At 42.1% G+C, this 14,583-nt stretch overlaps 1 protein-coding gene across 2 annotated transcripts in view; it reads left to right on the top strand.

The window, feature by feature from the left end:
• The first annotated feature begins 6,904 nt into the window (after window positions 1–6,904).
• LMAN1 (lectin, mannose binding 1) overlaps window positions 6,905–14,583 on the top strand; it is a 59,892-nt gene continuing 52,213 nt past the window's right edge. For both annotated transcript variants that reach the window (XM_030192997.1, XM_030192996.1), the window contains exon 1: window positions 6,905–7,163. In XM_030192997.1, the coding sequence (XP_030048857.1) occupies window positions 6,935–7,163 (229 nt within the window). In that variant the 5' untranslated portion in view covers window positions 6,905–6,934. The remainder of the gene's footprint in view (window positions 7,164–14,583) is intronic.

Genomic DNA, 14,583 nt, shown 5'->3' with positions numbered 1-14,583 from the left:
ACCAAAAGAAGAGTTACAAATAACAGAGATAAAGGCTATAAAAGGTTGGAAAGGTATATCTGGGCAACTTTCATGTTTGAAAATTTTGTGTACTATAGGGTCAAGAGAATGTGACTATGCAATTGTTTTCATAACTTTGATGTTCTACAGCCTAAATACTACAGGTACTTAAAGTGGGGTATGTGATTTCTGGGGTTAATTACTTTTTTTATTGATAAATGTTTCTCATTTTTTAAAGACATAATTAGTCCATACCTGAGGCTGAAATTTGGCAAGATTATGCAGTTGATATCCCCCTATCCTGTGGTATAAATAAATCACATACCCCAATTTTCATACCTTTTCTCATTGCAGGTTACAATTTGCTATTAACTCCAGTTAACAGCCAATTATTAAATTAAGCTGCACATGCAACCCTATTCTATAAATTGGATGTCCAAATTAGCACACTAAACATAAAGTTGGGGGCCCACATTTATAGAATTAGGGGGACAGAATGTACTACATAAGAATATACTGGGACAGACCGAATAGTCCATCAAGCCCTGTATCCTGTTTCCAACAGTAGCCAATCCAGGTAACAAGTACCTGGAAAAATCCCAGAACAGTAAAAATGATTTTATGCTGCTTACTCTAGAAATAAACAATGGATGTTTCCAAGTCCATCTTAATAATGGTTTATGGATTTTTCTTTTAAGAAATTATCTAAACCCTTTTAAAACCCTGCTAAGCTAACTGCTTTTAAGAAAAGCAAGCACTATCCCCTGGATTCTATATTTCATGCCTAAATTTCTGCGCTCAGCTTTGTGCACATCAGAGATGCATGCACAAATAGACTAATGAGTTCAGAAATGTCAATAATTAGGTGCTAACAACCACTTACTGAAGCTAATTGGCAGTCTTAAATATTTACATGCACATCTCGCTGCTGATGCTGGGGCTAGAAGAGGGCTAATGCTGAGGCTAGGTGAAAGGGGCTGATGCTGGGGCTAGAAGAGAGCTAATGCTGGGACTAAGTGGAAGGGGCTGATGTTGAAGCTAGAAAGAAGGGGCTGATGCTGGGGCTAGAAGAGGGCTAATGCTGAGGCTAGGCAAAAGGGGCTGATGCTAGGATTAGGACAAGGGGGTTAATGTCAACAGATGCAGGGGACAGAGATGGGAGTATGGTACTGATGCTGATGGATGCTAGAGGAGTGAGATGGGAGAGGAGGCAGGTTCTGTGAGTGTGCACTTGCTCACTCTCTTTTCACACTCTCAAACTGTTTCAACAGTTTCTAATGCTGAATAATTTACATGATGACACAAAAATAATCCAACAGACAGAAACATAGAGGATTCATTGGTACAGATTTCAGTTCACACCAAATTCTTGTCACACCGATCGTCTACCTATACATGGAAGAAAAAATCAGCACCTCCCAGAACCACAACTACCCAGTAGGATCAACAGCTTCAATTTAAAGTTCTTTCCATACTCCTTTTCTCAGCCGGCTAACTTGCCTCTCTCCATTGTCTGTCTGCTTCTACTGACACACTGTGGTACAATGGCTTAATCAAGTGTTTCTCAACCTTTGAAGCACCAAATATCTCTGAGTTTCTGAAAACCTGCAGAAACAACTTAATAAGAGGAGCCCAGCTCAAGCAGCAACCTCGTGAGACTTCCACAGAAGTCTTGCAAGGTCACTACTTGAACTCTCGGCAGCCATTTTGAATCAGCACCGGGAGAAAGTCTGCAGACGCACCAAGCAGGAAAGAGGGGGCTCTTTCCTGGCCCGAAGAGGTCACTAGACCACCAGGGCACCACACTAATGTAAAGGAGGTGAGGGGAGGGGTAGTGAATGGAGTCAAGTGGGTGGAGGGAGGCTGGAAAATTGGGGAGGGGATCTACATGGGGGGGGGGGAGCAAGGGGAATCTAGCTTTCTTTGGGGGTTCAAAGTGACAGGGAGCGGGAAGGGGTATGACAGGGGGCGCGGCAGAGTGCGACAGAGGGCATGGCATGAATCCTCTTTTCTTAGATGCTCTACATCTGCCTCAGCCAAGATCCCAGGACTAGCAAACAAAATTTTATTTATCTATTTTTATTTATTAGGATTTATTTACCGCCTTTTTGAAGGAATTCACTCAAGGCGGTGTACAGTAAGAATAGATCAAACATGAGCAGTAGGCAATTAGAACAGTAAAAAATATTTCAGCAACAATACAAAGTATGTATCATGGTATACTACTTGCAATGACAACACAATGGGACTCATTTTCAAAGCACTTAGACTTACAAAGCTACATTGTAACCTATGGAACTTTGTAAGTCTAAGTGCTTTGAAAATACACCTCAATATGTACTAGAACATTATAACTGGTAGCGAGGGGTAAGGCAAAGTTGTAACATATAGATGAGTAAGAAAGTAGGAAGAATTAGAAAGTAAGGTGATTGATTTGAAGAAAGTTGCACATGAGGTCAGAGAGATGGTTAAATATTACCTCAGCTAGGGTAGGAGTGGATAAACATGTCCCGCTGCAGTATGTGCAGCCCGAGTCAATCCTTGTGTGTGTGTGAGTGAGACTAACAAGTTAGTTATTACTTCCATTAAAGGCTTGGTTGAAGATCCAAGCTTTCACCTGCTTCCTGAAGTAGAGATAGTCTTGTGTTAAGCGGAGCCTTTCAGGCAATGCATTCCACAGTGTGGGGACTACTCCGGAGAAGGCTCGCTTGTGGGTATCACATCGTGTAATGTCTTTTGGAGAGGGTGTAGTGAATGTCCTTGGGAGGACCTTAGTGTCCTTTGCGGTGTATGGAGGATCATCCTATTCTTCAGATACTCAGGGCCATTTCCTTTCAGGGCCTTGAAGATCAAACATAGAGTTTTAAATTTAGCCCTGTACTGTACTGGAAGCCAATGAAGTTTTTGAAAAAATGGTGTGGTGTGGTCATGTCGCTTGCAACCTTCTATGAGTCTTACTGCTCCAGTTCCAGTTGATTCAGAATCCAGCAGTAAAACAAACTTAAAACAAAGATAAAGTAAAAATAAGAGTGACAATAGTCAAAAAGAGAAACGGTATCACTGAAGATTTATATCATGAAGAATATCATACAAAAAATAATAAGTAAGCTATATCCATATAAACATAACGTTGTGTCGAGTCATTTCTAAGGAAACATTAATAAACTGTGTTGATTTTATTATTAATTATTTGTTTGGTCCCAGTTCTTTGGACAAGCCTGGTTTACTTTTCCAACTTCTTTTATCTCTGTTTGCTGCCCCGTGGGATCTATTGAGTTCTCCACGTACTTGGATCCTCTTTAGTTAACACGCTTAGCAACAGACCTTTTTACAATTCAAAAACTCAATCTCAGATATCAAGGTACGCCCAACTTTTTTGAATTAACAAAAACTCTTAATTGTTCTGGATTGAAGAAGATATATTTCAGCCCTAAGTATTTTATTACACATTTGCAGGGATAATTGAGGTAAAAAGAAGCTCCTATTGCTAGGGCCTCTTTTCTAATGGCTAAGAAAGCTCTTAGGAAGGGATCCCCAGAAGCTTAGCCGGCAGTGGGAGGCAGGGCTGGTGGTTGGGAGGTGGGGATAGTGCTGGAAACAGAAGTTAGCATACCTGAGTTGAAAAAAAAAGGTTTGAAGTTACTGGAGGAAAATTCTATAGTCTGTTATTGAGATAGAATGTTGCTACTAACTGGGTTTCTGTCAGGTATTTGTGACCTGGATTGGCCACTGCTGGAAGCAGGATACGGGCTAGATGGACAATTGGTCTGATCCATTATAACTATTCTTATGTTCCTATGTCTGTTGTTGGAATTTGAGTATTCTAACTACCAAAGGCCTCAGATACTTATTACCTTTCAGTAGCCTTGAGGGAACCCAGTGGGCTCTTTCAATTTCTAGGGCTGTAGCAAAGGAGAGGTCAAGAGTGTTCAGTATCTGAGCCGGTAAAAAAGAAATCATATCAGAACCTTCCGAGGATTCTGGCAGACCTAAGATGTTGATGTCTGATCTTCTATTGGAGTTATTTTTTAATGTCTTCAGTATGTTTTGAGATTTGTGAAATCGCTTGGTCTCTTTTCAGACTGAAATGTAGTGTTGAGATTTTCTATTTCTCTTTGCATGTCTCTAGTTAGATTCAGCTGAGTCTTCAGTATTTCCTTCAACGTTTGTATCAGAAAACAACAAGGCAACCGATCTGCAAAATCCAACGTGGAAAACAAGCCAGATCATCAGTATAATATCCAAAAAGACTTTATTGAAGATACCGTACATGTTTCATACTGATCTTCAATGTTTGTATTTCAGTTAAAATAAGACCCTGTGTTTTGTCTCTATGTTTGTCAGCAATTTTGTCTGGTGTAAGAGGAGTCGTTTTATGTCTCTTGAGACTGGAGGAAATAGTGAATTGAGAATCAGTTTTTGCAGATTTGTTCTCAGCCATTCTAATTAAGGAGATGATTAGCATTAAGTGAAGGTGAAAATCAGAATAAATTATTATTATTATTATTTATTGCATTTGTACCCCACATTATCCCACCTTTTTGCAGGCTCAATGTGGCTTACAGAGTGTTGTTATGATATAGTCATTACATGGTCTTAGATACTTAAGCTGAAAGTAAATGAATAAGATGCAAGGTCATTACTTGAATTTAAATATTTAAACTGAGATTAAATGAATTAGATGCAAGGTGCTAGAAAGGTGTTGTGAGAATTTAAGGAATGGTTTATTAAGGAAGTCTTTCGTAGACTTTGTTGAAGAGGTGTTTCTTCAAAGATTTGCGAAAGTTGGTTAGATTGTCTATATTTTTCAGGGCCGTGGGTAGTGCGTTCCAGATCTGTGTGCTTTTATACACAAAAGTAGTAGCGTATGACTGTTTGTATTTAATTCCTTTACAGCTGGGGAAGTTTAGATTGAGGAATTTGCGGGCCGATCTTTTGGCATTTCTAGGTGGTAAGTCCACTAGGTTTAACATATAAAGTGGGGCGTCTGCGTGGATGATTTTGTGGATGGTTGTGCAGATCTTGAACTCGATTCGTTCCTTGAGTGGTAGCCAATGTAGTTTCTCTCTTAGAGGTTTTGCCCTCACGTATTTAGTTTTTCCAAAGATGAGTCTGGCTGCGGTGTTCTGGGCTGTCTGGAGTTTTTTGATGGTCTGTTCTTTACAGCCTGCATACAAAGTGTTACAATAGTCCAGATGACTTATTACTAATGACTGTACTAGGGTACGGAAGATGTTTCTTGGGAAAAAAGGTTTTATTCTCTTGAGTTTCCAGTCGCCAATTTTAAATCGAATTATTGTCTTGTAGTGGGAGAGCTCCTACAACATGCATCTGTACTCTCCCCTCCCTCTTGGAAATGGATAACTTGCGGCAGGCAGGTCAGTGCAAGAATACTGAGCACCTGAAAACTTTCAGACATATTCCTCTCAATTAATTTTCAGGGCCCTTGACCACCAGCTTCCCTCCCCCCAAGATTTTGATTATTAAATTCTACAATCATGATCACCCTACAACAGGGGTTCCCAACCCAGTCCTCAGGACACACTAAGCTAAAACCCCAATGCTCAAAAGTAAATGTGTGCGCTAGAATCCATTAGTGCCACTACAGAATATTCAGCGGTCCGGCACGTGGGAAGGAACAGTGCAATGAGTATACAAATGCATCCTCATGAGGTCATTTGCTATTCCTCCCCAATGCTCAGTGAACAGCGCACCAAACAAGGGTGCTCTTTCCGCTGTAAACCCTAAACTCCGAGCAATGGTAAAATCCCCAACACCAGAGAAAACCTTAACACTAGACTGACCAAGCAAAGGCCAAAGCTGCACCATAGGGGAGGAGCCAAGGCTGAGAACGGTGCTGTGGAGATGGGGACAGGAAAATGGATGCAGAGCTTTTCCTTCAACAGAATGACTGGCAGAAGATAGGCAGCACAGAGTGATTGTAAAGCATACATTCCCCCACTTCACATCAGGGCCCTGCTTCAGGTAGGCATTACACCACTGAGCAACCACCACTTCTTCCTCCTCCTTCCCTCCACCCTCTGAAGTTCTGGGCATGCACTCAAGAGCTCTTGAGCGCATGTGCCAGACACTATCCTCCCACAGAATTGAGCACGCCTATATTTGCATCTCATTAGCTTGGAACATTAAGGAGTTTTTCTAGTGTTCTGTTCCAGCGGTATTTCTCTGGCACTGTTCAGTACAGCACCGGAGTTTTGAGCATCTGGGCCAAAGTTAGGTTTTCTGGGCATCCACAATGAGTACGTAGTAGAATAGGTTTGCATACCCAGTGTACCCGAATGTTATGTAACTCACCTTGAGCTACTACTAAAAAAAAAAAGTGTAAAACAAAATAAAAATAAATAAAATACAATGACGGTATTGCTTGCAAATTTATCTCATGTATATTCACCGTGGATGGGCTGAAAACCTAACCAAGACTTGTCATACAACAATTCTATGAAAACGCAAAATTAGACATCAGCTCTTTTGCAACTAAAAGTTGGCACTGATGGATCTGTAAGCTACTGTGCTTGTCAGGACAGGGCTTACTGTTTTGACTGCAGCTAATTCTGCCCTCCTAAACGCTGCCGCCCTAGGTCACACAGCCTCTCGCCTAATGGACGGGAACAAGGTGTCAAGCGGGCCATCACCACTCCACCCCGGGTAGCATTGCAAAAACCAACTCTTCTTCCGCACGCAACTATAAGTGACGTCACAGCCAGTGCTCCGGACTCTACTCGCCACGTGCACCTCTCACCGCCCTCTCCCGCCTCCTCACCCGCTGCTCTTCCACCGCGACCAATCAACGGGCGCCCTGTTGGCTGTGTCCTCGGCTTTTTTTTCCCCCTTTATCAGCCAGACAGCGTGGCCGCTCACTTGGCTCCGCCTCTGGCTCCAGCGAACTAGCGAAGTGTACGTCAGCAGAGTAAAGATGGCGGCGCGTGTGGCTCTGTTCGCTGCAGCGGCTGGTCGGCTTCTGTCCGTAGAGTGTCTGCTGCTTCCACTCCTGCTTCTATTCTCCCCATGCCGGTTCGGCGCTGCTGCGGACGGTAGCGCGCCTGCGTCCCCGCCGCATCGTCGATTTGAGTACAAGTACAGCTTCAAAGGACCGCATCTAGTTCAGAGCGACGGTACTGTGCCCTTCTGGGTGCACACGGGCAGTAAGTATCCCCCCCAGCTCTGTGGTCCATTCATGTGTTCACAAAGCGCGAGACCGTCTCGGGGATGGTTGGTACATTGAGTTCTAGCTATTAGGGCTGTTTCTGCAACCGGGTGCATTTTGTTTGTTTGTATGTGGGTATCCTGCATGACCTCCCGCTTGTAGAGATTAGTACTGACTGGTCACTGCCTTCTGTGCTCGAGTTTTGCCCCCTTTTTTTTTCGTTGCAGGAGTTTTGTGCTGGTGGCCACGCCATCAGCCCTTGGGTCCAAAGCCCTCTGTCTCTTACAATCTCAGAGTGATACCGGTTTGCTATTGGCTTTTTTTTTTTGGTGCTGTTAACAGTACAGTGCTGCTTATGAAGTTCTGGTACTACAGCGTATACTGGGGAAGGCCCGCTCTTACCAGTCGCTTTATAGTGCTAGGTGCGCCTTTGACGTGCAGAATATGTTGTTGAGGATGAACATAGGATTTTCTATCTTGGTGATGTGTTACTGAGGTGCATATGTGCACTACATTGCACATTTTCTTATTTGAAATCGTGCAAATGATAGCCAGTTTCAGTTTGGAATTAGTTTTCAGAAACGAGAGCCTAACTAGGAGCAAGGTCCAGCGCATATGACTTTTATGCTGACAGGATGTATTTGGTTTGCTGTTCACCAGACCTGTATTGTATGTTGCTCTCAAATTCTGGCTTGCTTTAATGAGTTATTGCAAAACTAAGAATACATCTGACTGTGTACACACTATGATGAGTGAGTTCACACAGCAGATTGTTACCATGTATATAGTTTATGCTTTATACAAATAGAAGCATAGAAAATAATGGCAGGTAAAGACCATATGGCTATCTAGTCTGCCCAGCTAATGTTAAGAAAAGGAAAAGTTTTATTGTATTGATGATCAAGATGATGGAATTTCTTGTACTAAGTGTGTGCAAGAACCCATGAATGTAAAATTTTGGAGTGCGTATCCCCCACTTTTTGTATGACTAGCTGGGCTATAGATTTTTTTTTAATTAGTTTTGGTTCTTTTGAGTTTATGTAGTCTGCCCATCCATACCAACTACTAAGCTCTATAATCTCCTCCTTTGTCTTGGATCTTCGATGCTTGCCCCGTGTTTTCAGATACAGTCCTCATCTCCAACTCCTCTGCTGGTTGTTTCACTTGTACTTTCATTTGCTTTATGCCCCTCATTTTAGAACTTCCTTTCAGTTAAGAGGCCTACATCTGTGCATTTATGACAGACATTTAAGTACATCTGTGGCATATCTGTCACTCTTTTTTCCCAAAGTCAAAAATCTTTTCCCAAAGTCAAAAATGTCAGGAAGTATTTTTTCACGGAGAGAGTGGTGGATACTTTACCCTCCCGCAGGAGGTGGTGGAGATGAAAATGGTAGCGGATTTCAAACATGCGTGGGATAAACATAGAGGAATCCTGTTCAGAAGGAACGGATCCTCAGAATCTTAGCCGAGGTTGGGTGGCAGAGGCGGGGGTAGTGCTGGGCAGACTTCTACGGTCTGAGCCCTGAAAATGACAGATCCAAGGTATACACAGAAAGTAGCACATAGGCGTTTATCTTGTTGGGCAGACTGGATGGACCGTGCAGGTCTTTTTCTGCCATCATATACTATGTAAGTATAGTTATTCAGAGCTATATGTCTTGTCACTAAATACTTTTATGGTGAAGACCATTGACCTCTGGACAAATTACAACTCCCCCCCCCCCCCCCCCCCCCCCCCCCGATGTTCAAAAGCATTTAACTGGCCAGGATCGGCACCTGTCTGGTTAAATGCATCATAATTGGCTATATGTGAATTTTTATCAGGATATGGCCAGCCATGACCCACTGAAAACTCACAGCTAATGGATAGCTGGTTATATCAAGTGATATAACCAGCTATCTGCCAATTTTTCAGTGTACGTTTGGCAGCCATATTTGGCTGTGTGAATATCAGGCCTGTCTTTGGCCGGTTCAGATTTAACTGGCCAGCGCTGAATATCGGCTTAACCGGTTAAATTTGAACCTTCCAAAAATAAACCAGATATTCAGTGCTGTTCACCGGAATCAGCCCGGCATTTGATGCCTGGGCTCAGCGCCGACTGAAGGAGTTAGCCAGGATAACTCCTGTGGTCAATATCGGGTCCATCCTGTTTATTTCTTTTTGAAGATGCGCTCTCCAGGACTGTACACCGCACTCTAAATGAGCTCTTGTCAGAAAGTTATGCAAAGTCGTCGTCATTTTCTTTTTTCTGCTGGCCATATCTTCTGTATACATCAAAGCATCTTTTCTTCCTGTGGGTATACAACTATGACCCCCCCCCCCCCCCCCCGACTTCCAGGGGGACATGTAAATAGTGGCATTAATTCTAGGGGAATAAGCATGTCTAATAGAGGTCCTAGAATTCAGAATTTGTATTCATTTAAAATTTTTTAAAACTGTTCTATCATACAATTCTAGGTGGTTTCCAAGTCGCATACATAAAATTCTATAATAAATTCCATCTTATTATTCACTTGGACTACAAGGAGCCAAATAGAAAATAATTTATTTACAAAGGTAAAGTGGGAAAACAATGTGTAAACAGATTAAAAGTTTAGGACTGATATATGTCCCTAATACAAGCACTTAAGATAATAAAATGAACAGAAATCAGATGGAATGAGACACACCCCTTATGGGCAAAAGCCACTTGAGTATCCCAGCTGGATTAGTGATCACAGACCTTAAGTTAGAGATTATACAATCTCTGTTCGTATCGGATTGTCTCACACTGGCAGCAGCTGCAAGGCAGTGGTAATCTGTCGTTGATGTGTCGGTGCACACACTGTGGTTATTGTGACACTGAAGTTGATGTTTTTGATGAGCTCAATGTCATAAGTAGATAAGTATTGCCAAACTGGGTCAGACCAAAGGTCCATCACGCCCAACATCCCAAACATGGCCAATCCAGGTCACAAATACCTGGCAAGATCCCCAAAATGTACAAAACGTTTTATGCTGCTTATCCCAGAAATAGTGGATGTTCCCCAAGCCAATGTATTAAAAAAGCACTCTTCTTATCGGAAGTGGCCTTGAAATCTACCCTATTGTAATTGTGGCCAACCACAAGAATGTCATGATGATATCTTGGATATTCTTCTCCCCATCTCTATTGCTGCATAAACAATTGTTCTTGTCCAAGACCATCTGACTGTCTCCAGACTGAGGGGCTGATACACAAAAGTCATCGGTAATAGCTGTGGCTGAACTTACTAATGAGGAATATTGATTGAGGCTCAAAGGAAACAACATGCAAATGAGATGCGTGGAAAGGCTGCATGTGTTTCGAAAGGGAAAGTGCCTGACATATTTGTAGAACAGTCTTGCGGTAATCTTAGATAGTCTGCACGTGCTCGGGCATAAATGGCAGCAACTGCTTTTTTGCGAGAGAAATTGATCCCAACAGTCTTTGCAGTTGTCTGGTAACTTGAGAGAACCCACAGTAAAGCTATGCGTGCGTCATAGACGGATGTTATATGCGCTCGTTCATGGACAATTCTTGTTGGTTACTTTTTTTTTTTTTGTATTTTGTGTGCATCACATGGAATGCTGACTTTAGTACTAATGAGCTTGTTTTAATATATTTGCATCTAGTTTTCAGTTGCTGCTTTTGCAAATGGTAAAAGCAGCGCCAAATCCCTTTGAGCATTAGACACACAATAATGTACGTGCAAAACCAGATAAAACCAAAGCAGATCATTATAAGCCCTGTAATCTTTTAGCATCTGCACTTGAGTCAGATTTTACTGGATTGACAGTGGTCATGGCCAGGAGTCCTTCAGATGCAAATCAAGCAGAAGCCTTTCAGGCAGAGTACAGTGCAGTCAAATGACTGGTCGCCGTATCTCAAACAAGATATAGCAGAATTAGAAAAGGTTCAAAGAAGAGCAACCAAAATGATAAAAGGGATGGAATGCCTCTCATATGAGGAAGGCTGAAGAAGTTGCGGCTCTTCAGCTTGGAAGCGAGATGGCTAAGGGGGAGATAGATTGAGCTCTACAAAATCCCAAGTAGTGTAGAACGGGTAAGTGAACTGATTTTTCACTCTTTCAAAAAGTACAAAGACTAAGGGGCGCTCGAGGAGGAAATATTTTTTCAAATAGTTAAGCTCTGGAACTCCTTGTCGGAGGATGTGGTAACAGTGGTTAGGTATTCCATGGTTAAGCACAAATACACTTATCTACCTGCCTGGGCTTACCCCGCTGCCACCTATAGGGTCAATCCCCAACACAGCTCAGGTCTGCTTGCACCTGCCGCTTGTTCTCTATACTAGCACCCTCCTCCCACTGACTGGGTCATAACTGCCTCTGGGCGAGTCTCCCGCTCTCTAATTATCCCCAGTGATTTCTGTGTTACTGGAGCCATACCCCCCACAGTTCCCAGAAAGCACTCACAGACCCAACACACAAACCACCAGGATTCTTTATCATTCCAGACAAACGGAGCGAACAATTATATTCTCTTTAAAAAAAAATATCAGGTAACAGGAAAAATCAATTCACTTTTACCTGTTCTACACTACTCGGGATTTTGTAGACCTCAATCTATCTCCCCTTTAGCCATCTGTCTTCCAAGCTGAAGAACCCAAACTGTAACTGCCTATTGCTCATGTTTGATCTATTTTTACTGTACACTGCCTTGAGCGAATTCCTTCATAAAGGTGGTAAATAAATCCTAATAAACTGAAATATGGATCAATTATAACATTTAACTAAACACTTGCATACTTCCTGGGGAGATCAGGGCATATATCTGTTCACATTACTTCAGCAAAGAGCTCTCTCTCCTCCTTCTGTGCAGAAACTGAAGCAACAGCCATCATCGGCTGGGTAATTTCAAACTCCAAGCCATTCAGAGCCCAGAACAGTAAAAACTGGCTACATCATTACAGACACCTCCTATCTGTGTGCTGACTAAAAGAAAGAGAAGTCAGGGCCACCAGATGTACTAAACTTAACGAGCCAGCAACGTGGTTGTTAAACTGGTTCTAGCCAGTTTAGCGCGCAAGTAGTAAACCGGGACATGCACAAAAGGGTTTTCTGAGCCATTTTCCTGTCACGGTAGCAGCTAACAAACGGGATGCAAATGAGCTAATTACTGTTATAATGTGAATGCGATGCACTACCGTTTGCGACCCAATGCACAAAAGCAGTCCCTTACCTTTACTGTGGAAATTTTAACAGGAGGTGTGGACCTGCCGGTTCTTCATTATCGCAAGTAAGGGGAGAAACAAGGCAGGGAAGATGGAGCACAAAAAAAAAGTATACCAGCTTACAGGCAGCTTCTTTGCGTGTATGAAAACTGTGCCATATGTTTCTTTTTCAAATTACATTGGGGTGGGGGGGAAGTACCGAAATGTAAAGCATAAAAGTAATGGTGACTTACCAAAGATGCAAGGAACACAAGGGTCCATCAAAGAAACAGCGTCTGTGGGGAAACGGGCTTGGTCCACTTTAGAGCTGTGAACTGATTGGATCCAAACTTCCTGGTGTCCCCCTACACAGAGAGGGGCTAAACCAATTGGACAGCATCAATCAGCCTGGGATGTCTCGCCCACTCATTACTGGAGGGGGACACCAGGAAGTTCGGATCCAATCAGTTCACAGCTCTAAAGTGATGTCATCAGGGAAGTCCTACAGGGAGGAGGAGTTGGGATAGCAGCCAGCCAATGAGAGTCCATCTTCAGGGAGATGGGCATTCTAGGATGTCAGCCAGCCAATAGAAGGATGCAGCAGGAACAGCTGGGGGTGGAACCAAGCCCTGATGCTGCTGATTCCTCACAGAAAAGCGGAGAGAAACAGAGAGGTTTTTATCTCTCTTTCCCAGCAGCGGGAGGCAGGAAGCTGCAATACAGGTATGCCCATCCAAAAGAAGTGCTTTTGTGTTTGCCAAAAAAAAAAAAAGGGTAAATCTACTGCTATCATACACACAGCTTGTCTGCGTGTATGAGAGCCGTCTGTAGCATGCGCAGAGCAGCCATGCATAGCGATTGTTCTGCGCATGCTCAGCTGACCGACTTGCTTCCCCTATATCACATGCAAATGAGCTGGGTCGCAAAAGCAATGAGCAGCTCATTTGCATGCGATTTTTCTTTGTAAATCCCTCTGTTTCTAAATCGGTAAATATTTACTGATTTGGAAACGCAGACTGATCCTTAACGGGACCTTTGTGCATCTGGCTCTCAGGCTCTTTAACAGCTTTAAGCCAAACTAATTTCTAAGACCTTTTTTTTTACCAATAATTGGCAGTGTTAAAGTTAAATGTTGATCATGGTCCCCCGAACTTTCAATTCTTTTTCAACCTTCAAATACCTAGAACATAACTGAATATTTGATACATCAATATTAGGTGCTGTCACAAGAATTTAGTCTTACCTCGATTCAATTTAAGGTGTAAACCGTTTGCCCATTTTTCAACCAGGGATAAACCATGATTGATCAGCATATTAACATTATCCTTATATTGTACTTTCTTTAAGGATATCAGCATAAGAAAAAAATTAACACCCTCTTAATCCATATAGAAGCCTAAAGGCTATATCAAAACATTGAACAGTATTGGAGAAAGGTAAATCCCTGAGGCACGCTAGTATTCACTGCCCATTCATCTGATAAAACCTTCATCTTCACACTATAAGATCTGCTTTTAAGAAAACCTCTAATCTAGACTAATACTTTACCCCCATACCAAAAACATCTAAGATTTCCACAACATCAAATGCACTAGAAAGATCGAATTGGCATCAGCACAATTTGTGGACAATAACTCCATAGATGTCCTAAATGCATTAATTATTGTAGCTGGTAATGTCTTGGTAGTAACTTTTTTTTTTTTTTTTTTTTTTTTTAATCCTGGTTGATTTTGATCTAACAAATTGTAGTGTTATAATTTATAAGATGAATTGTTACTATACCTTCTATTTTAACATGCAAAAGTATAGACACCACTGGTCTCTAGTTAGCAACATCTCCCAAATCATTTCTGTAAATAGCCACTTTCAAATGTACAACAGCTTCTATTGCCACTTTCAAATGTAAATCAACACCAGTGCTTCAGGAAAATATGCTTGCACACATCCAGACTGGATGGCATGGGTAGTTCCTGCTAGGTTCCTAAACGGTAATAGAAGCAGGATATTAGTAATTATAGTTGGCTGAACAGAGAGACAGCATTTGGCTTGTTTAGTAGTTTTGGCTCTGTGTGGTGAGTTCAGACTGGGAAGTCTTGCAGGTGGATCATAGAATGACCCATCATGAAAGAGAATACAGTGAACAGGATGTTAACACTTCTGCTTGGCATACTTTATCCTAAAATAAATTGTCTTTCTCTGGTTAAATACATTGTGCTGTGATTCCATTCGGTATTTAAGTGCTCT

Source organism: Microcaecilia unicolor, chromosome 2 (genome assembly GCF_901765095.1).
Source record: "Microcaecilia unicolor chromosome 2, aMicUni1.1, whole genome shotgun sequence".
NCBI lineage: Eukaryota > Metazoa > Chordata > Amphibia > Gymnophiona > Siphonopidae > Microcaecilia > Microcaecilia unicolor.
Note: the sequence above shows the minus strand (reverse complement) of the source record. Positions and strands in the feature narration are given on the sequence as shown.